Source organism: Petromyzon marinus, chromosome 64 (genome assembly GCF_048934315.1).
Source record: "Petromyzon marinus isolate PM22_M1 ecotype Great Lakes invasive population chromosome 64, UKy_Petmar_22M1.pri1.0, whole genome shotgun sequence".
Lineage (NCBI taxonomy): Eukaryota > Metazoa > Chordata > Hyperoartia > Petromyzontiformes > Petromyzontidae > Petromyzon > Petromyzon marinus.
The window spans coordinates 1,888,383-1,911,974 of NC_133730.1; the positions used below are offsets into that span (position 1 = coordinate 1,888,383).

General features: G+C 49.2%; 1 protein-coding gene across 1 annotated transcript in view; it reads right to left on the reverse strand.

The window, feature by feature from the left end:
• The window catches only part of LOC116956299 (uncharacterized), a 112,818-nt gene that overhangs the window by 52,233 nt on the left and 36,993 nt on the right, over nt 1-23,592 (reverse strand). Inside the window, exons 2-9 of the mRNA XM_032977803.2 lie at nt 15,456-15,515; nt 11,397-11,486; nt 10,932-10,976; nt 8,957-9,001; nt 7,720-7,782; nt 6,711-6,764; nt 5,943-5,969; nt 973-1,050 (exon numbers count right to left, since the gene is read on the reverse strand). Of these exons, the coding sequence (XP_032833694.1) occupies nt 973-1,050; nt 5,943-5,969; nt 6,711-6,764; nt 7,720-7,782; nt 8,957-9,001; nt 10,932-10,976; nt 11,397-11,486; nt 15,456-15,515 (462 nt within the window). The remainder of the gene's footprint in view (nt 1-972; nt 1,051-5,942; nt 5,970-6,710; nt 6,765-7,719; nt 7,783-8,956; nt 9,002-10,931; nt 10,977-11,396; nt 11,487-15,455; nt 15,516-23,592) is intronic.

Sequence of the window (23,592 nt, forward strand, 5' to 3'; positions counted from 1 at the left end):
GTGTTTACCCAGGATAGCGTCATTTAATCTCAGTGCTCTTTGTGATGAGGGTTGTGTCAGGTGTGTTATGCAGCTGGGGGTGATGCTGCTGTGTATGCGATACCAAGCCAGTAGTTTCCAGGTCGTTTTTCAACATTGGCATGTTTTGGGTGAAAACAGTTACGTTGGGAGGTTTGGTAATTTGTTTTTACCTATGGCAAGACACCAGAGAACCTGGTGGAAACCGACACAGAACAGGGTGGAGGAACATACAAACTCCACACAGAGAGAGGTGCCTGATTCTGGAATCGAACCCAGGTCCTCCTTGCTGTGAGGCACGAGGGTTACCGCTACAACCACCCTGCCGTAGACGAGGTTGGTTTAATTTGAGCTCATTGCAAGATGCCTTCACGAGTATACCAAATGAGGTACATTAGGTTAGTGTCGCCACCTCCGAGGTACAAGAGCTGGAAAGCTCAATGGGCTTTGCTCGGGTAATAAACGCCTGACTTCTGATTGCCCAATAACACCTTTATATAGAGAGGATCGCAGAGCTTTAAAGAGGTGGGGAGCGGGGGATTTGGCACCAGATCAGCTCATGGCTGCCTTTCCTTGTGGTCCCGCCTGTCATCTCGTTCTCTCTCTTCCAGGGCGAGTGAACGCCGTGCGGTGGCAGTGCGTTACGAGTTGCAATGATTTAACTGCACACGAAAACATAAACTCCGCCATCCGCCACGGGGTGTCTCTGCTGAACAATTGTGGGCGGGTTTCCTCGAGAGCTGGGATTTCCACCCCCTCTGAAATGAAATATATTTCACAGACAGAATCCAAGGCTGCTACAGGATTTCTGACGGTGCGATAGGGCCGAACTCCAAATCGTTTGAAGAATCGATTTTAAGCTCAGAACTGAGCCAGCTTGCATGGGGTGAAATTGCTGCGTTGCTGCGATGCATGGCAAAGTGTGTGTGTGTGTGCGTGAATGTTGGGTCTCACGGCATTTCCGGGGAGGCCTGGAAGGCCTGAGTCGCCCTTTTGTCCCGGGAACGCAGGCAGAAAATCACCGGGGTCGCCCTGTGAAGGCGGCACAACGCGCGTCACAACGACAACAAGAGTCTCATTGGCCAAATGAGCGCCTGTGACGTCGTCACAACGACAACAAGAGTCTCATTGGCCAAATGAGCGCCTGAGATGTCGTCACAACGACAACAAGAATCTCATTCGTCAACTGAGCGCCTGTGACGTCGCCGCGACGCCTCCGCCAGGCGAGGTGCACTTTGAGGCCACGTGAAGTGTCGACGGGCCGCTGACGGGCGGGTCACGAGACAGACCCAGGTCACGTGGGTTGAATGACTGAGATGGCTGGCAGGTGCCTAAGATCGAATTCAACTAATAAAACATCAATGGTGTGGAGGCCAATCAGTTTCAAAGGCAATGCACACATTATTAGAGCACATTTGTTCATGTTGACCACAAGTACATGTGGTTAAAACAGACTTGCTTCATTGCAAAAGGTTTCTATTTGGTGTTTAAACATCTTAACATCTGTTTTAATGCCAGAAAGGGTAAAATATATTCTTATTTTTTTATACTTTGATACTGGCAAAAAGGTCCCATGATTAAACATTATACATGTGGTATTTTTATATTTTAACAAACCAGGCTTGAGAGGTTTACTCTGGAATGTACTTCACGTGGCGGCAAGCAACTGCGATTCTGAGATGTGAGTAACCTACCTCTGGGTACAGTTAATGGGCAGCGAAGCAAAAATACAAAACAACTTCATTACACAGTGACAGAGCAGGATGAGGACAAAGCATGTTGGAGTGCACACACACACAGACACAACACTCTCTCATCACAGTGTACACACACACAACACTCTCTCATCACAGTGTATACACACACAGACACAACACTCTCTCATCACAGTGTACACACACACAGACACAACACTCTCTCATCACAGTGTATACACACACACAGACACAACACTCTCTCATCACAGTGTACACACACACACAGACACAACACTCTCTCATCACAGTGTACACACACACAACACTCTCTCATCACAGTGTACACACACACAACACTCTCTCATCACAGTGTATACACACACACAGACACAACAGTCTCTCATCACAGTGTACACACACACAACACTCTCTCATCACAGTGTATACACACACAGACACAACACTCTCTCATCACAGTGTATACACACACACAGACACAACACTCTCTCATCACAGTGTACACACACACAACACTCTCTCATCACAGTGTATACACACACAACACTCATCACAGTGTACACACACACACAACACTCTCTCATCACAGTGTATACACACACACAGACACAACACTCTCTCATCACAGTGTACACACACACAGACACAACACTCTCTCATCACAGTGTATACACACACACAGACACAACACTCTCTCATCACAGTGTACACACACACACAGACACAACACTCTCTCATCACAGTGTACACACACACAACACTCTCTCATCACAGTGTATACACACATACAGACACTCATCACAGTGTACACACACACACAACACTCTCTCATCACAGTGTATACACACACACAGACACAACAGTCTCTCATCACAGTGTACACACACACAGACACAACACTCTCTCATCACAGTGTATACACACACACAGACACAACACTCTCTCATCACAGTGTATATACACACACACAGACACAACACTCTCTCATCACAGTGTACACACACAACACTCTCTCATCACAGTGTACACACACACAACACTCATCACAGTGTACACACACACACAACACTCTCTCATAACAGTGTATACACACACACAGACACAACAGTCTCTCATCACAGTGTACACACACACAGACACAACACTCTCTCATCACAGTGTACACACACACAACACTCTCTCATCACAGTGTATACACACACACAGACACTCATCACAGTGTACACACACACACAACACTCTCTCATCACAGTGTATACACACACACAGACACAACAGTCTCTCATCACAGTGTACACACACAACACTCTCTCATCACAGTGTATACACACACACAGACACAACACTCTCTCATCACAGTGTATACACACACACAGACACAACACTCTCTCATCACAGTGTACACACACACAACACTCTCTCATCACAGTGTACACACACACAACACTCATCACAGTGTACACATACACACAACACTCTCTCATCACAGTGTATACACACACACAGACACAACAGTCTCTCATCACAGTGTACACACACACAGACACAACACTCTCTCATCACAGTGTACACACACACACAGACACAACACTCTCTCATCACAGTGTACACACACACAACACTCTCTCATCACAGTGTATACACACACACAGACACAACACTCTCTCATCACAGTGTACACACACACAGACACGACACTCTCTCATCACAGTGTATACACACACACAGACACAACACTCTCTCATCACAGTGTACACACACACACAGACACAACACTCTCTCATCACAGTGTACACACACACAACACTCTCTCATCACAGTGTATACACACATACAGACACTCATCACAGTGTACACACACACAACACTCTCTCATCACAGTGTATACACACACACAGACACAACAGTCTCTCATCACAGTGTACACACACACAACACTCTCTCATCACAGTGTATACACACACACAGACACGACACTCTCTCATCACAGTGTATACACACACACAGACACAACACTCTCTCATCACAGTGTACACACACACACAGACACAACACTCTCTCATCACAGTGTACACACACACAACACTCTCTCATCACAGTGTATACACACATACAGACACTCATCACAGTGTACACACACACAACACTCTCTCATCACAGTGTATACACACACACAGACACAACAGTCTCTCATCACAGTGTACACACACACAACACTCTCTCATCACAGTGTATACACACACACAGACACAACACTCTCTCATCACAGTGTATACACACACACAGACACAACACTCTCTCATCACAGTGTACACACACAACACTCTCTCATCACAGTGTACACACACACAACACTCATCACAGTGTACACACACACACAACACTCTCTCATAACAGTGTATACACACACACAGACACAACAGTCTCTCATCACAGTGTACACACACACAGACACAACACTCTCTCATTACAGTGTACACACACACACAGACACAACACTCTCTCATCACAGTGTACACACACACAGACACAACACTCTCTCATCACAGTGTACACACACACATAGACACAACACTCTCTCATCACAGTGTACACACACACAGACACAACACTCTCTCATCACAGTGTATACACACACACAGACACAACACTCTCTCATCACAGTGTACACACACACACAGACACAACACTCTCTCATCACAGTGTACACACACACAGACACAACACTCTCTCATCACAGTGTACACACACACAGACACAACACTCTCTCATCACAGTGTATACACACACACAGACACAACACTCTCTCATCACAGTGTACACACACACACAGACACAACACTCTCTCATCACAGTGTACACACACACAGACACAACACTCTCTCATCACAGTGTATACACACACACAGACACAACACTCTCTCATCACAGTGTACACACACACAACACTCTCTCATCACAGTGTACACACACACAACACTCATCACAATGTACACACACACATAACACTCTCTCATCACAGTGTACACACACACACACAACACTCATCACAATGTACACACACACACACAACACTCATCACAATGTACACACACACAACACTCATCACAGTGTACACACACACACACAACACTCATCACAATGTACACACACACCACTCATCACAGTGTACACACACAACACTTATCACAATGTACACACACACAACACTCATCACAATGTACACACACAACACTCATCACAGTGTACACACACACAACACTCATCACAATGTACACACACACAACACTCATCACAATGTACACACACACAACACTCATCACAATGTACACACACACACAACACTCTCATCACAGTGTACACACACACAACACTCCCTCATCACAATGTACACACACACACAACTCTCTCATCACAGTGTACACACACACACAACACTCTCATCACAGTGTACACACACACAACACTCATCACAGTGTACACACACACACACAACACTCATCACAATGTACACACACACACACCACTCTCTCATCACAATGTGCACACACACACACAACACTCATCACAGTGGACACACACAACACTCATCACAATGCACACACACAACACTCTCTCATCACAGTGTACACACACACAACACTCCCTCATCACAATGTACACACAACACTCATCACAGTGTACACACACACACAACACTCATCATAATGTACACACACACAACACTCATCATAATGTACACACACAACACTCATCACAGTGTACACACACACACAACACTCATCACAATGTACACACACACAACACTCATCACAATGTACACACACACAACACTCTCTCATCACAGTGTACACACACAACACTCATCACAATGTACACACACAACACTCATCACAATGTACACACACACACAACACTCATCACAGTGTACACACACCACTCTCTCATCACAATGTACACACACACAACACTCATCACAGTGTACACACACAACACTCATCACAATGTACACACACACACAACCCTCATCACAGTGTACACACACACAACACTCATCACAATGTACACACACACAACACTCATCACAATGTACACACACAACACTCTCATCACAGTGTACACACAACACTCTCTCATCACAATGTACACACACACAACACGCATGTCAGGACGTCACGATGTCCCGTGTGGAGCACATGGCCAACGAACCTTTAATCCAGGCAATCCAGGAATTCCCTGCAGAGACAAATGGACCACACGTGTTATTTGTAGCAACTTTCCAGCCTTAGATATACATATATGTGCATATATGCAGCGTGCTTCAAATAAATATTAACACTTAGATGGGACTATCTTTTTTAATGGAAAAACAACGGATGATAATACACTGTAACATTCCAGATTTAAGGCTTTCGTGACTGCGAGGATCCATACTCTTTGGTTCTATTGGGTAAAGTCACGTAGGTTAAAATAAAATAACAAAAAATAACAAAAGATCATGATAACAAATGTGATGTTAATAGCTTCAAAAAGTCTAAGAGTCTCCACGTGTTCGCCATCGTTGTCAACACGTGGCCTGGAATCTCCTCCAGGAGGTCTCCAGAGCTCTGAGGCAGCAGCGCATGTCACGTGGTATTGTTGCGAATTCTTAGAAGTGTTAAAAATACATTTGAAGCATCCTTTATTAATAATAATAAAAATGTATAGTGCATCAGGAATGTCACACTCAGTCCGAAGGCTTTTGATCAGAAGGGTCCTGCTGCATTGGGATATTTGACCACCAACACCAACCCCGCTGTGTAAGTTTCTAGCTCAGAGGAGCTCGTGCGGAACGGGTGGTGGTGGTGGTGGTGGCGGTGGGGTAGAGAAATCGAACCCAGGCCCTTCCATCTCCGAGGCACACATGTGACCACTGTGCTACTCTGCTGCCCAGTGGATGATGATGATGGTGATGACCACGACGATGACGTCACTCACCCGAGGTCCCATTAGCCCAGGCGCTCCGTTGCTACCAGGCAGCCCAACGTCTCCCTAAAGACAGCCGGACATGACAAGTGGTCAGCACGTGCACTATAGTCATCCACACGCAAAACAAAGACAAAGACCCCGGCGTATTGCCTGAACAGACTGTTGGGGCGAATGCTGCTCGCGAATAGCACCTGTGAAGGCCTACACGGCACACGACGGGTTGGGTGGCCAGCACCGCCCCCGGCCGCCTTTGTCTCCCCAGTGGCGATGTTTACACACGGCACCGGGTACTCATTTGAGTCTGAGTCGACCTAGGGGAGGCTCAGGACCGGCCCAGATAATCGTCACCGGCGTTGGCCGTGAGCGGGAATCGAACTCGGGTCGCCAGGTTTCGTAGCGCATCGGCGCAGCGCCAACCGCTACACCACGACCGCGCCCGATCCGAACACACCGGCTGGAAGCACGTGCACGCCAACACCACGCAAAGGCTGCCAGCATGAATAGCTGTTGCGCGATGATGTTGCTGCTGAGAGTTATTGCCGTCAGAACGTTGAGTTGCTGTCACGCACAGACGTTAGCCCGCGCGCCGATCGACGCACGTGGCAATGAACGCACGGCTGCATTGCTCGCGCGCGAAGATGCGCACAAATACAAATGACTCCCCCATGTAGCCATGCAGACCGTTGGGAGGCTATTGAGGCCAGCCATCAGCAGTGAGCGTGAACCACACCCAGCCACCTTTGTCTCTCCAGTACTCATGTTCACACACCACACCTGGTACTCATTTACGGCTGAGCCGACCGAGGCAAAGCCTAGGACCGCTTCAAATATTTGCCACGGATGGTGGCCGCGAGCCAGGATCGGACTCAGGCCACCCGGTTCGTAGCGCAGCGCGCTCACCGCTGCACTACCGCTCCCACTATTCGCGCTCTGAACACACACACGGACACACGGATGGCTACACTCAGCACTCTGCACCACCCTCTCTCTCTCTGTGTGTGTGTGCAGCTCCACACACCTTGGTCCCATTGCATCCTGGGATCCCGGGAGGCCCCATGGGCCCGTCTTGTCCATTGAGGCCCTGCCGGGTGGAAAATCGGTGTTGGGTTAGGGGCACAGGAAATGCCCCGACAAAGGCAATTTCCAACATTGCGTTTTTAATTGGAGATGTTCGTGCGTCAGTTGGTACATCGTGCGGTACACCGTGAACACACATCAGAGATCATTGCTCCTGCACATTAACCTATTTCAGTCCAAACTTATGGATGTTACCTATACTGTACTGAGTGTAATTATTATTGCCTCTTATCGTACTTTGATGTTCATTCTATCGACAGTGCGAGCATAGTTTTTTTTTGGTTTGGACATGTTTGGTTTTTTTGGTTAGGACATGTTTGTTTTGTTGTAGTACGGATTTAGACTGATGGCCTTAATCTTAGTTTTCTTGTGGTTGTTGTTGTTGTTTGATTTGCATCCCACTGGGATTTTTTGCACACAGCGTTGGTGTACGGTGCTTTTTTCAGGAATATTTTGCTGTTTTTTCATGGATTTTCTGTTTGCAGTCACAAAGTCACTTTAAGATGTTTTTCTTGTTCGTGTTTTTGTTTATTGTGGTTGCACCCGATTCAAGAGCCGAATGGCTCACAGGGCTATACCGAAATAAATAAATAAAACTGAAACTGAAAATAGTTGTCATTCTTAACAACTTTTTCTATTGCAATTAACTGTACTTTGTGAGTAAAGTTTAGATTTTTTTTTACATACAATACAGTGCTTTGAAATATTTCGATATGAAAGGCCCTTGATAAAATAAAGGTGAATGTGTTTGTTATCATAACCAGGGCTTCATTTAAGCCTGATCTGTCCAGGGCAGTAAACCGGCAAGAAATGTTTCCACACCCGGCACACCACATCCAGTACACTTCTCGCCCTGGCTGGCTGTGGGCTACTGATCGTGGTGCCTCCACCCGGACATTTACCGACGCGAAGGCAAACATTTTGTAGAGAAATGAAGCCCCTGCTCATAACTCACCCAGGAGATTCTCATCCTTAGCCTCTCCTCTGACTAATCACCCTTCACCAAATTAAGGGGGCGTCAAGAGGAAATGGGTTCAGCACCCTCCCTCCTGACCCAGTTGACCCCGGAGCCAATTAATATCACCTCTTCGCACCTCTTCGCACCTCTTTACTTTGAATCCTCAATGCGGCATTACCTTTCCTCTCACTGATGATGTGCGGTGCGATGTGGCACTCACCGGCATGCCTGGTGTCCCTGGAAACCCTGGGGTTCCTGGTGCTCCCTGTGTGGCAAAAGAATGAAGTCAGAGTTTGCGCACACACATATGTTGCGTAAAAAAACAAAGATCCCCCGTATAGCCTCAACAGACTGTAGGGGAAAGTGCTGTTAGCGAGCACCTATGCACACACATGCACACACAAACGCAAGCATGCGCCCACATCTCGCCAGTGCCACACCTGCTCCCGACAGAGAGATGGCAGCCTCTCCTCCCTCGTGAGCTTTCAGACTTTCCATGCAGCCAGCTGAAGAAATGTTCAGTTTTATATCGAGTCGTTCATGCAAATTGCATTTTACAATCGCTGAGGAACCACAGACAGTCTGTATGGCAGCCAGGCGGTCAGCCAGCTCCAACAACTGCCTGAGCTCTGAAGTCCTCGACATATATATCTCAAGATGTTTTCAGCCAATGAATGGGTGTTTACGCGTGTGGGTGTAAACCGTAGCGCCTGGAGGAAACCCACGGGCGACGCGACGATTTTAACGGGGAACGGCCTCGCCCTGGTTGACCTGCACGGGGAGGATCTGGGCTCGCGTCGGGGCCTGCGTTTTATTTGCTCCATTCTTTAAACAAAAAAAAATTACATTTGGCCTGGTTATGACTTGCCGTGCCGTGCCAAGGCGAGCGGAAACCAGACGCGCCTGGTAATGGGATGCACGCGGTGCAAATCTACAAACATAATTATGCCTCGGAACAGCGCAACGGAGACGTGGCAGCCGCTCGTCATAAACAAGGGCAGACGACCGCCCACCTGCCCGCCTGCCCGCCTGCCCGCCTGCCCGGCCGGCCTCTGCTGCTACCCTGCCCGCTCGCCTGTGGCTCCTTCTCCACGCGTCTGCGAGTCGCCCTCGCTGGCTCTTCGCGAAGCGAGCCGGATACTGTGCAGTGCCGCATGTTACGAGTTGAAATTACTCTCATTCCTATCATCGGTAATAATGGCCATCGTTGCCGCGTAAGGAAATGATACGGATATGGAAACTTGTTTCTTTATAACTGTTTGGTGTCCTTCTCCAGCACCTCAGATTAGCGTGATTGGCTACGTACGGTGCAAAAGAGGTTCAACACACAGACACTCTCGCGGATGGGTGAAGGCCTACGCATACCGTGTCGTTCGGCGCCTGTCTGATCACAACTGTGTGGTCATTTTCTCCAAATTGCATTCGTGGAGAAGTGGGCTAGTCATTAAGCCCCCGGGTAATGGGATGTAAACGGTAATGGGATGACTATGGTGACGTGTGCACATGGTAATGGGATGAATATGATAATTGGACGAATATGGAATGCATATGGAAATAGGATGAATATGACACTGGGATGAATTTGTCGCGTAACTCCCCTTATCCGTGAAAAACAACTCCAGATAACAGGGAGCCGTTATGCAAATCGGGATGGCAAAATAACTGTGGATAATCAGAGATAAGGGTAATTATAGGGCTCGAGATAGTAAGATATTTATTTGACCCTAAAATAGAGTCGAATGAGAAAATTAATCCTGTAGTGTTATTTTTTCGTGAAAATATTTGTATTTTAGCAGGTAAGGCCCACTGAGCTACGTAGCTCTTTTTCAGAAGCGACCTGGCCACAAATGATAGCTCAACGAAGTGGCTTCTCATCACGTGGAAATGTATGGCAGCAAGATACTCTATATGCATGTTTCTAAAATGTGGAAGGGGACAAAGCAGAGGACCGGGAGATAAAACCCACATGACCACCGGGAGAGAGAGACACGCAAACTACAAATATACAGCAGCAGGCGTCGTCAGGGTCGGGATCGAACCCACGACCTTCTGTCTACTAGGCGAGGCAGTTAGGGAACGCTGCTGCATGGGAGTGCTCTTGTGACGCAGGACTGGCGTGGCGGGGAGGAGAGGTGCAGCTGGCAGCACCCGGGTCACGGGTCACGGGTTATGCGCGTCGGTTGGGAGGAACTCACCCTGAAGCCCTTGGGCCCAGCGTGGCCCGTGTCTCCCTGGTCGCCCTGCAGAAGCACAATTCCAACGTCAAGCCGAGTCCCGAGTGTCATGTGCGGAGCAAACAAGCAACAGATCCGCACTCGTTTAATGTTGGGCGTCCACATTCCCATGAACCGGTTCTTGCTGTGCGAGTGTTAACGAATGCGCCTCCTCCTGAGCTCCGCGGGACAATGCAGCAGCTGAGCTTCTCGCAAATGAAATACTTTCAGACCTCAACACGGTACTTTGAAAGCTCTGCGCGTGATGAGTGGTGGTATGGTGTGGTGTTGGATGGTCACGTGTAGTGTAGTACGGAGTGTGGTGTTGGGCGATGAGAGGCAGTGCAGCATGGAGCGTGGTATGATGAGAGGTATCATGGTATGACGCCATGTGATGTGGTGTGTTGTGCCGTGGTCTGCGGGGTGTGGGTCGTGAATTTCACTTGCCTTGCCGCCCTCTGGCCCAGGTGGGCCCTCGGGCCCTGAAAATCCTGGCAGTCCCTGAGGTCCCTGCAGGCCTGGGAGGCCTGATGCACCCTACACACCCACACAACAACAAAGACACAGATCCCCGTACAGCCTCGTACACACTTCTGGGGCAAGTGATGTTAATGAGCACCTCTCAAAGCTGGGCATGGCACTTGATGGGATGGTGTGGCCGACACTACATCAGGCAATCTTCATCTCCCCAGTGCCGATGTTCACACACCACAAGAGGTACTCATTGAAGGCTGAGTTGACCAACGGGATGCCCAGGAGAGGTTCAGATATCACTCCCCACTGATGATAGCTCCCGGTGGCTTCCTAATATCAGAAAGAAAGAGCGTTTCAGACGGCCGCAGAAGCGCATCTGAAAGCGCCACGCGATGCGGTGACCGCAGTCTGAGTTGGATGGGCAGCCAAAAGCCACTGCTGCTGCGAGGATGACCGAAGTTCTCGCGATGATGGTTTATGCTCCTTAACAAGATCAGCACCATCCGCGTAACAAATCAAACGAACTGAACGCTCAATCACGCAGCCGTGGAGCGACTTGGCAGACCGGAGCTCGCCTAAGGGTTGGTGGTGGGGGTGGGGGTGGAAACGATGATCTGGGAGCCGGAGGGCCCCACTTCCCCAGGGAATCCCGGCTGGCCCAGTGTCCTGCCCGGCTCCCCCTTGGCAGTGCCTTAGCCCGAAGCGAAGGCACTGCCAAAGTGTGGCAAGGGCCCAGACTTGCCACCGTCACCACGAGCAACATCCGTGGCCGAGCCTGTCGCGTTTCACGTTTGCCTCTGGCAAATTGGGAGTCGGCGAAGCGACCCAATTGACTAAATCCGGCCCTCGCTTTCCACCAAAGTGGTTAAATAGATTTCGAGTCCATCATCCCAGCCTTACATGTTGCGATTATCCCTAATTGGCTTTGCCCGATTTCCCCCTGGGAGGCGAGCTAGTGGGAAACTTCCATTTGCCGCTTTTGATCATCGCAAAACGTCGAGTGAATTGCGTGAGGTTTTTTGTTCTCTCTCTCGTCGGTGCAGGAAGTCATCGGCTGAGAGGTGGGAGGCGGGGGGAGGGGGTGAGCGACGACCTGGGGCAGACAGAAGACGCAGGGTGGCACTGAGACCCTGCTATGCCTGGACGACTCGATGTGGGCTTGCTGTGGTTGTTCCGATACTGGCTGTTTGGGCTGAGCTGCAGCTGGGTCGGTAGTTAAGGCAGAAGAGTGCATGCCTGTGCGCGATGCGCACAGCTGAACGGATGCAACAGAGGATTAGCAGGCGGCGACAACATTTGTAGCGTATCACGGATTGTTTGCGAGCTGCAGTGTTGGTGAGTTAGCGAGCGGGTGGGTGTGAGCTGCAGTATCGAGAGTGGGTGGGTGGCCGAGTGAGCGAGTGTGTGTGTGGTGGTTGAACACAGCAGATTGGATAAGACGAAACGGTCAGTGCTTCTGCTGTGAGGATGAACGGAGTTCTCGCGATGATGGTTTATGCGCATTAAAGACATCAGCACCTTCCGTGTAACAAATCAAATGAACTCAATGCTCAATGACGCGACTTTGCAGAGCGGAGCTTGCCCCGGGGTTAGTGGCAGTGCCGGATGGTCCTCGTAGCAAAAGTAGCATATTCTACTTTTCAGTATCTCATTATCCTAGTAGCAACAGTAGCTACAGTGAGGGAAAAAAGTATATGATCCCATGCTGATTTTGTACGTTTGCCCACTGACGAAGAAATTATCAGTCTATAATTTTAATGGTCGGTTTATTTGAACAGTGAGAGACAGAATAACAACAACAAAATCCGGAAAACGGACGTCAAAAATGTTATAAATTGATTTGCATTTTAATGAGGGAAATAAGTATTTGACCCCCTCTCAATCAGAAAGATTTCTGGCTCCCAAGTGTCTTTTATACAGGTAACGAGCTGAGATTAGGAGCACACTCTTAAAGGGAGTGCTCCTAATCTCAGCTTGTTACCTGTATAAAAGACACCTGTCCACAGAAGCAATCAATCAATCATATTCCAAATTCTCCACCATGGCCAAGACCAAAGAGCTCACTAAGGATGTCAGGGACAAGATAATGGACCTACAAAAGGCTGGAATGGGCTACAAGACCATTGCCAAGCAGCTTGGTGAGAAGGTGACAACAGTTGGTGCGATTATTCGCAAATGGAAGAAACACAAAAGAACTGTCAATCTCCCTCGGCCTGGGGCTCCATGCAAGATCTCACCTCGTGGAGTTGCAATGATCATGAGAACGTTGAAGAATCAGCCCAGAACTACACGGGAGGATCTTGTCAATGATGTCAAGGCAGCTGGGACCATAGTCACCAATAAAACAATTGGTAACACACTAAGCTGTGAAGGACTGAAATCCTGCAGCACTTGCAAGATCCCCCTGCTCAAGAAAGCACATATACATGCCCGTCTGAAGTTTGCTAATGAACATCTGAATGATTCAGAGGACAACTGGGTGAAAGTGTTGTGGTCAGATCAGACCAAAATAGAGCTCTTTGGCATCAACTCAACTCGCCGTGTTTGGAGGAGGAGGAATGCTGCCTATGACCCCAAGAACACCATCCCCACCGTCAAACATGGAGGTGGAAACATGCTTTGGCGGTGTTTTTCTGCTAAGGGGACAGGACAACTTCACCGCATCAAAGGGACGATGGACGGGGCCATGTACCGTCAAATCTTGGGTGAGAACCTCCTTCCCTCAGCCAGGGCATTGAAAATGGGTCGTGGATGGGTATTCCAGCATGACAATGACCCAAAGCACACGGCCAAGGCAACAAAGGAGTGGCTCAAGAAGAAGCACATTAAGGTCCTGGAGTGGCCTAGCCAGTCTCCAGACCTCAATCCCATATAAAATCTGTGGAGGGAGGTGAAAGTTCGAGTTGCAAGCGTTAGCCTCGAAATCTTAATGATTTGGAGAAGATCTGCAAAGAGGAGTGGAACAAAATCCCTCCTGAGATGTGTGCAAACCTGGTGGCCAACTACAAGAAACGTCTGACCTCTGTGATTGCCAACAAGGGTTTTGCCACCAAGTACTAAGTCATGTTTTGCAGAGGGGTCAAATACGTATTTCCCTCATTAAAATGCAAATCAATTTATAACATTTTTGACATGCGTTTTTCTGGATATGTTTGTTGTTATTCTGTCTCTCACTGTTCAAATAAACCTACCATTAAAATTATAGACTGATCATTTCTTTGTCAGTGGGCAAACGTACAAAATAAGCAGATCAAATACTTTTTTCCCTCACTGTACACATGTAGTAGCTACCTATGTAGCAGCTACACATATGTAGTAGCTACTATGTAGTAGTAGCTACGGGCCCCACACTTTCAAGGGCCCCGCGCTAAATGCTTTCAAGCTATCAATTCCGGTTCAGCGATTCTGCACTTGCTCTATTACTATAGTACTATACCGCCTTCGACTTTTGCGAACGACCGGGTGTTTAAGGTTAGCGATTTGTCGTATTATCTGGCTGTAAAGCAAATGAAAAATACAGTTACTTTACTGTGCAAGTAAAACATTTGTGTGTTTTCATATTTACGTTTTTTTTTAATTTAGGGCCCCTTTATAACATCATGCTACAGGCCCCGCACTAACTTCATCCGGCACTGGTTGGTGGTGGTGGGGGGGGGTGGAAACGATTACCTGGGGAGCCGGAGAGATCAATGAGCGAGACCCACGGGAGCGGTGACCACGGTAGTCGCGACAAAAGAGCGACGAGCAGGCTACTGACCGCCGGTGAGCGAGTGAGCTTTGAGCGAATCAGCGCAGATTCATCAATCACCGTGACCGCTTTATACTCTGAATTCTGCCAGGTTACAGCGAGACGGGAAACTGAATGCTCCCAGCTCGATACGACAACATCAGTAGTCCAACGTCTGGCCAACACCTCGTGTCCGCTCCGGTGAGAGAGACGTTTGGATGATGGAAGATGTCTTGCGGTGCTAGGGGGTTGAGGCTGGGAGCGAGTGGCCAGCCGGTGGAGGGTGGTGGAGTTGAACATCTCACCTTGTCTCCCTTCGCTCCACTGCAGTCGCATGACGATCCTGAGGAACAGCCGTGGCACGCCTAGAACAAACGACAACAACCACAACATTGCTCAACAACAACAACAACATATAAGACAAAGACAAAGCTCCTCCGTATGGCCTTGACAGACCGTTGGGGCAAGTGCTGTTAGCGAGCACCTATGAAGGCCGGCACGGCACACGAGGAGTGTGAGTGGCCAACACCACGCCCGACCGCCTTTGCCTCCCCAGTGGCAATGTTTTTACAAACCGCACAAGGTACTCATTTGAGGCTGAGTCGACCTAGGGGAGGCCCAGGACCGGTTCGGATAATCGTCACCGGTGTTGACCGTGAGCGCGGATCGAACCCGTGGTTAGCCAGGTTCGCAAGCGCAGCGTAGCGCTAACCGCTGCGCCACCGCTCCACCAAGACACACCGTGGCACAACACAACAACGGATGCCACGCAAGTGCCGACGCCTCCGTACGGTGCGAAGGAAGTTGGACGCACGCGTGCGTACAGCGCCTCGCGCGTGTTTGTGTTCTATGGTTGCACTCGACGTGGCAGCGGGGTTCACGTGCGCCTACGGCACCACCATCGCCACCAGAGGGCAACACTTTGGTTGCGCGCAACGAAGCCAGTGGGTCACGTGGAATGAGAATAAAATAATAAATTGATAAAATAAAATAACACAATAAAATTCTCACGACGTTTCGGCCACAACACAAGCGGCCTTCACCTGATGACTTTACCGAAAGAACCAAAGAAGATGAATCCTTGCAGTCACGAAAGCTTTAAATCGAAATTTAAAGCCAGCGGGGTCGTTGGACTGGGTTCATTCCGCTGGGGCGGAACGATGTGAGGGGATTGGGGGGCCGTGGGTGCGACGACGCACGGAAAGGGGGGGGGGGCAGACCGGCCACAACGGGGGGGCCTCGAATCAACGGAGTGAAACAAGGAACAAAACGTTAAGAACATTTTACTTGTACAAAAATATTTATGTTAAAAAGTGACCTGCGGTGCACCGCGGACCGTGCTCGAGGAAGGACGGCGTCTGGCTATCACCGTCGATCGAGCGCCATCGCGCTGTGGCGATCCATCCCATGGGAGGGGGCATGAAGCAATACGCACGGTAACTTAAATGTGAGTATTGGTACCTTTTTATCTGTTTATTCATTATTAATATCATCGCCGTGAGACTGTCTTCCTCTCTACACCCAATACACGGTGCAACTAGAGTAATGTATACAGTGTAGGGGCCGTCCATAGATGACGTCACGCGATTTTGGACGATTTTTTACCCCCCCCCCCCCCCTTCGTCACACGACGTCACAAAGAGTCAGACCCTCCCTCAAATATGACGTCACAAAGCTCTGCCCCCCACCCCCCACCCCATAAAATATATAAAACATGCTTCAAATCGCTTTAAACTATTCTCATTGTAATACGTGTTTAATGTGGCGCTGCACCACTGTGATGTTGTAGGAGAAAGCATTTATTAAAAAGTCTACTTAATTAAGTAGAACGTGTTCTCTATATTTATTTAAAGTTGCGCATTTTGATGTGACGTCACATTTCTCAACCCCCCCCCCCCCATCGTCACACATCGTTACAAATGTCTGACCCCCCCCCCCCAGGTGCGTGACGTCATTTATGGAAGGCCCCGTAGTTATATGCCTACATGTTATCGTTATACGGGGTTAAAAACATCGGTAGCTATTTGAGTAAAAAGTGAGTCGGGGGGGGGGGGGGCGATGAGGGAGGCCCAGAGTCGGGTTGCCCCCTAATCAACCCCTCCCAGGACAAGTAACAACCCCGATGCCCCTTCTGAGAGCCACTCAACTCTGCAAGGGCAATTGCTTTTGATTGGGCAAAATGAAGTCTTTTCAAGTGCGAGAGTGGCGAGAAAGGTAACATCTGTTATTGACGAAAGTGTCGTTTAAAAGGATTTTGACCGAGTTCAAATCCCGGTTGGGGGGTTGACTCAGCCCATCATCTCCGCGGGGTCGATAAAATTAGTACCACTCTGTCGACACGCCAACGGTGGTTGTCCTATGACGCACCCCTGCCATATGAACGCGGAATTTCCATCACTGGTTCAAGAGAGAGCTGTAAACGGGAAGAGAGCACTGACTAAATGCTCACGGACCGTTCTTGATTTTTATAAAATCACAACATTGACGGTGTAAAGATTGTATCGCAAGCACAGCGGGCAGGACAATTATCCCCACACCCGTCACACGTCACCGCCATTCTACATACAAACGAACCAGAAAATGTTGAATGATGGATTAATAATTGCTGCTCGCATGAATTCTGAGTGCCCGGCTTGCCTTGAGAAATGCTCCTAGGAACGCGTCATGTTCGGCATAGCCCGTAGCCTGCGCTGCTCCTTCCTCACCACGGCTATCCCGAAAGGATGGCTTCTCAAGAGCAATTCTCACCAATCGAACCGTGAATACCGACATCAATTACAAAAGCAGCCCTTGCTGGCAGAAAAAAAAATCACGCAATAATAATTAGAATGTAAATTTGTAAAGTGGGCCCGTTTCATCCGAAGGTCCCACCAATGCGCCACCGCCGTGAATGGAAAGCCACGAATTAAATTGAACCTGCAGGGTACATGGCCCGGACTAGTTGGGGTGGGGGTGGGGGGGTAGAGGCCGGTTTACAGAGGTGACTTTACAGAGGTGAGTTGACAGAGCTGAGTTTCCCTTCTCCGCCGTGTGGTCCCGTCGCGGCGGAATGGATTGCCGCGAACTTTCTGTACCACCGTCGCTGGAACCTTTCGGCGTGCCGTATCGGGCTCGCGTTTTTTATTTTATTTTTTGTAACGAAGACGTGAAAAAAAAACCCTAAATATCGCAAAAAGGCTACGATCGCCTTGTCAGCAAAGCGTTCCAAAGCTTGGGAGCGGCACGGTGGCCACATCCCGATCACCCCGGGACACGCGCAGTGACGATCCGCCTTGTTCACCCCGGCATTGTCCAAGCGGAGCTGGCTGGCATGCTGTCAACAAAGAAGCAGACGCGAACATCGCGAGTTTAACTCGCCAACACAACTCTGCGGGGAGGAGGAGAATGAAAAGTACCAAAAACGTGTTGGCAGCGTGTCTCCGACGTAACGGTCGTGCGTGTTTGGGCAGTTCATAATTGTGAACGACATTAATCGTTGAAAAGCATCGCACGCACAGCCAGCTGTCTCTTTATGTGGCAGTCTCCTTTTGTAAGTTGTTGCAATATTCCTTATGGGCCCTGCTGCTTTACTCGTTCTCTGCGCTGTCGACGGCTTTATCTTTGTACTGTTGCTGCTGCTGCTGTAGTAGTAGCAGCAACGCAGCAACCACCGCGGATCTCTCGCGCAAAATAGCCGGGCGGCTGGCTGAACGACATCACCATCCGTGTAACCTCAGGAAATAAACCGAAAGCCTACAACAGTAGGAATCGTCGACAGATCGCCGTGCTGCGTGCAAGGACAGCTCCACGGCGTCTTCACCGTGACACTCCCCAGCTTTGTAGGTCGACACTAATCTTGTTGGGAGCTATCCGCACCAACACTCACCGTGCTCCCCCATGCAAAGCTATGTCCAGAACTTTTAGTCATCCCTCCTACCCACCCACACCACACCACTACGTCCGTCTTTGCCTTCCTATTTTGCCCCTTCTGCTTTTAATTCTCCCAGAGAATGAGGAGGAGGACGTGTGGGGAGCAGGGTCGCCGAATCCGTAGCGCAGAACGCTAAAACCACGACGCTACCGCGTGCCCCAGGGCACACGCACACACGTTACATGCCCACATCACACACACGCACACACACGAACAACATGAATAAATACACGGGCACGTGGTACTAATTTAACAAGTTATCCCTCCGACGGGGGGTGGCGGCGAGGCCGTGGGTGGGTGGGGTGTGTGGGGGGCTCCGTCTAATGATGAACAGTCGTCCTGGGGAATAAAAAAAAAAAGGTACTGGAAATGCTGCACCCGACTTATAATGTCAAAATCATGCGTTCAGCTCAAACGCGAGGGCGCAGAGCGCGCGGATCAAGGACGCGCGGAGAGTGGCTCGCGCCGGCACGGAGACGCTGACACGTGCACACGAGGGCATGTGGAAACACACGGACGCTTTTTTTTAAACAAAAAAAAAACCTTCCCAGAAAGCCGACGTATGGCAAGCCCGCTAGCTCGAGCATACCCAACGTAACCATATCCATATTGTGATTGTAAATCGCGCTCGCTGCGCACGCAGGCACCGATGCAACGGCCAGGCCGAAAAATTGTTGGCCCCGTCAACTCAGTCAAGTCGTGCTCGGATGACTATTCAGTTGTTCGCCATCTGACTGGCAATTGACAGCGGGGTTTTTTTTTGTCTTTTGCTACCGGTGTACATCACCCTGCGCGCAATGTGAACGTGAGCCGCGCGGAGGTGGCTGCGCTGCTGCACGTGGCTACCTGTAACCAAGTGCTGTGGAGGCAGCAGCAGCAGCAGCAAGGATTGGTGGATCACCGCACACAGACGTTGCGATACTACTCCCCGTGCGTGTCGAGGTGCCATTAGCCTGTCTTGCTAGGAGAATGGCAGAAATGTGCCCTTCCACCTGTTCCGATGATTAGCACTGTTGGCTTCGTACCGTTCGAAAGAAACTTCAAGATGCATACGTATGGGATAGAGTGTTTCCCCCTCACGCCATGGGTGTGTTTTCTCCAGGGGCTCCGGTTTCCTCCCACATGTTAACACCTCAATGTATAGAGGACTGGACCGCAGAGCTTCGGGAAATTGTTGGCGCCGGCTCATCACGTGGCTACCTCTCCGCTCGTCTGTTGTTCCTCGTGCCACTTGAGTCGTGCTCTCTCTAGGAGCGCGAGCGAATGACTTTCCGCTGCGGTACAACTTGACACTGTTCTATTACAAAGAATATGGAACACAAGCTAGAAAGGTGCGCAGAGGAGCGTGCAGCAGTGCTTGTGGGTAATTACGCCGAAAGTAAAACACGTTATAGTCTTTGGGTCTGTCGGTAAAGTCACTTTACAGAAAGACCCAAAGAATATGAATTCCTGCAGTCACGAAAGCTTTAAGTCAAGATAAAACACGTTAATTAGAAAAAATACGAATTAAGTCCATATCGACAACTAAGATAGTGGACTTGGAGTGCAAAATGTCGTTAGGAGCGATAATTTCGGGTTTTCTGATAAACCAACTCAATTTGTATAATTTCCCACGTGACAATTTTATTTTATTTGTTCTGTCAGATTATGGTAAAACAAAATACATCTCTCCACAATCTAGCCCAAGATAAACTAATTATAAAAATGTTAAAGCTATGGCGTGAAAGAAAATATATTATGCGCTATTATTATTTCTACCACAGGAGGGCATCAGTGACTGGGTTATGGAAAGGAAAGGGAAGCTTACCATTCGTCACTCGAATGCAATGTAGCTGTCAATTAACGGGGAGTTTAATGCCTCATGGACAGACTGAAACCCTCCATATGAACGTGTAATTTCCACCACTGGTTCAAGACTGCCAAGAGACGTGAGTGTCACCCCACACTTTTTGGAACAAAGCGGCACGGTGGCCCTCTGAGAGGGTGAAAGTGCTCACCAATGAGCCATTTCAATGCTAAATTATATGCTAATTCCTTTGTCAAGCAGCGCTAATTCCTTTGTCAAGGGGTACCTCTGCGGATGTGTATACTTTAACTTAGCTATTTCAATGAGCCATTTCAATGCTAAATTATATGCTAATTCCTTTGTCAAGGCGCGTGGTCTTTTTCTTCTCACACAGCTTAAAGGTCGTGATCTAAGCGTGGCTTCTTCCACTCCAGCGCTGTCCTCCAGAAAGTCTCGTCCCTTCACCTGATGAAGGCCGCTTGTGTTGTGGCCGAAACGTCGTGATTTTTTGTTATTTTATTTTCACCTACGTGACTTTACCCAATAGAACCAAAGAGTATGCTCACCAATCACCGCTCGGAGACGGATAACTTTGTAACTATTGACAAGTGTGCCGTGTAAGGCTCCTAACGTTTGTGAGCTTCGATGTTAGTGTGCGGGTCGCCACGTTAGTCCACAGGTCTCTGTGCAAGTCTGTGGGTCTTCTTGTGACAATCTTTGGGGGGGGGGGGGGGGGGGAAACGTCTACGGTTTCAACATTGTCCAATTGGTGCAAGGCGTCAGCGGACGAGCGGCCTCCTCTTATGGACGGCGCCGCAGGAGCCGGGGGGCATTGCCACTCGACGAGCGAAAAGGTTGAATCGATAAAAGTCCTCGAAATTTCGCTTCCCGGGAAGCACGCTAGCCACCAGACTGCCACAACCTGTCGGCTCTCTCCGCCAAATGTCTTGAAAGTGTGAGCTCTTGAAAGTGTGAGCCCACTGAGCTATATAGCTCTTTTTCAGATGCGACCTGGCCACAAATGATAGCTCTATGAAGCGGCTTATCGTGTGCAAATGTATAGCAACCAAACACTCTAAACGCATGGTGTTGATTCTAAGTGTGAAGGGGAAAATCCACTCAACCACGGGCAGAGATACACGCAAACTCCAAATATACAGCAGGCGTCAGGGTCGGCATCGAACCCACGACCTGCTGTATACCAGGCGAGGTAGTTAACATCTCCTAGCCACCGTGATGATGATGAGAGAGAGACATGCAAACTCCAAATATACAGCAACAGGCGTCAGGGTTGGGATCGAACCCACAACCTCCTGTATACCTAGCGAGGTAGTTAACATCTCCTAGCCACCGTGGCGCCCCGTATATAAACATATACAGTACACATTTCTTACATCAGAACCTTACATAAAAAAAAAACATTTTCAAGTGTTGAACATTTATCCAAGGGTCGCTGAGAGGGCCTACATTCGGAGGAGCAGCGTATCGAGTTTCACGTGAAAACGTTGACATTTGACCTCCGCGAAACACTTAACGTGCTCCGAGCGCACGCACGTACGCATGCAGTATGTATGTTGAACTTCTTTCGCGCCTTCTTTGGTTCTTTCGGTAAAGCCACGTATAATGAGAATAAAATAATAAAATAACAATAAAATCCTCACGATGTTTCGGCCACAACACAAGTGGCCGAAACGTCGTGAGAATTTTATTGTGTTATTTTATTTTAACAATTTATTATGTTATTCTCATTCTACGTGACTTTACCGAAAGAACCAAAGAAGACGATTCCTTGCAGTCACGAAAAGCTTCAAATCGAAATTGATTTCGCACCGTCCGTGGCCAGTCGTGCCAATGGGGAGGCACGTCCTCCCGAGCGCGGAGCGTAAGGGACGGTTCGCGCGCCACGCCTCTCGTGACACGAACACGCCACCCACGCCGAGACGCAGCCGAGCGGATGACCCCGTGAGCAGCTTGGAGGGGGAGTGAGGGCGTCCGAGGCGAGTGTGGACCCCGCGACTCGCCCGCGCGTGCTTCCATCGCGGCCCACTTGGGGGCCTTTCCGTGGAAAACCTCGGGCCTCTGGACATTGAGGTGCACGCCGACCGCGTTTGCGTCCAGACGCAGGTTCACCCTGCTGCTGTGCGTGTGTTTGTATTATCTTGTCTTGGGGCGTGCAAGGTGACTCAGCACCTGGCCTTGCAAGCGGGCATTAATCTGTGAGTAGTGGGGGTGTGGGGGGAAATTTTGATGTTGGTTATTCCCATCATGGCAGAAAAAGAACACTCTTGGAACATAGACGAAATTGAGTCCGAACTTTCAACGATGTAAATGTGTAATTGATCATGCCAGATACACGTGCTGGTGATATCTCATTAAACGCTTTTGCCGTGGGAACAAGTAAAGCCTCTATTAGAAAACTCAGCTTTTCCACAAAAAGTAACTAAATAAACATACGTGTTCATTTAAAATAAAATGCAATTCAGAAGGCCCCCGCACCCCCCCCCCCCCAAACCACCACCTCCTCCTTGCAGCATGCAGCAGTGAGCACAAACTCTCTGTCAGCAGATCGTATCAGCCCAGTGTTCCATGCCCCCCACCCCCGCGACCCCTCCAGTCCCATAAGCGCTTCCAGACGCAGCGGTGACATCAACGCCGGAGCCCCCCCCCCCCCCCCCCCACCACTCTCCGCAACCCGATCTGCAAATGTAAAAAAAAAAAGCAGCAGTCTGACTTGGCCCTGTTGTTA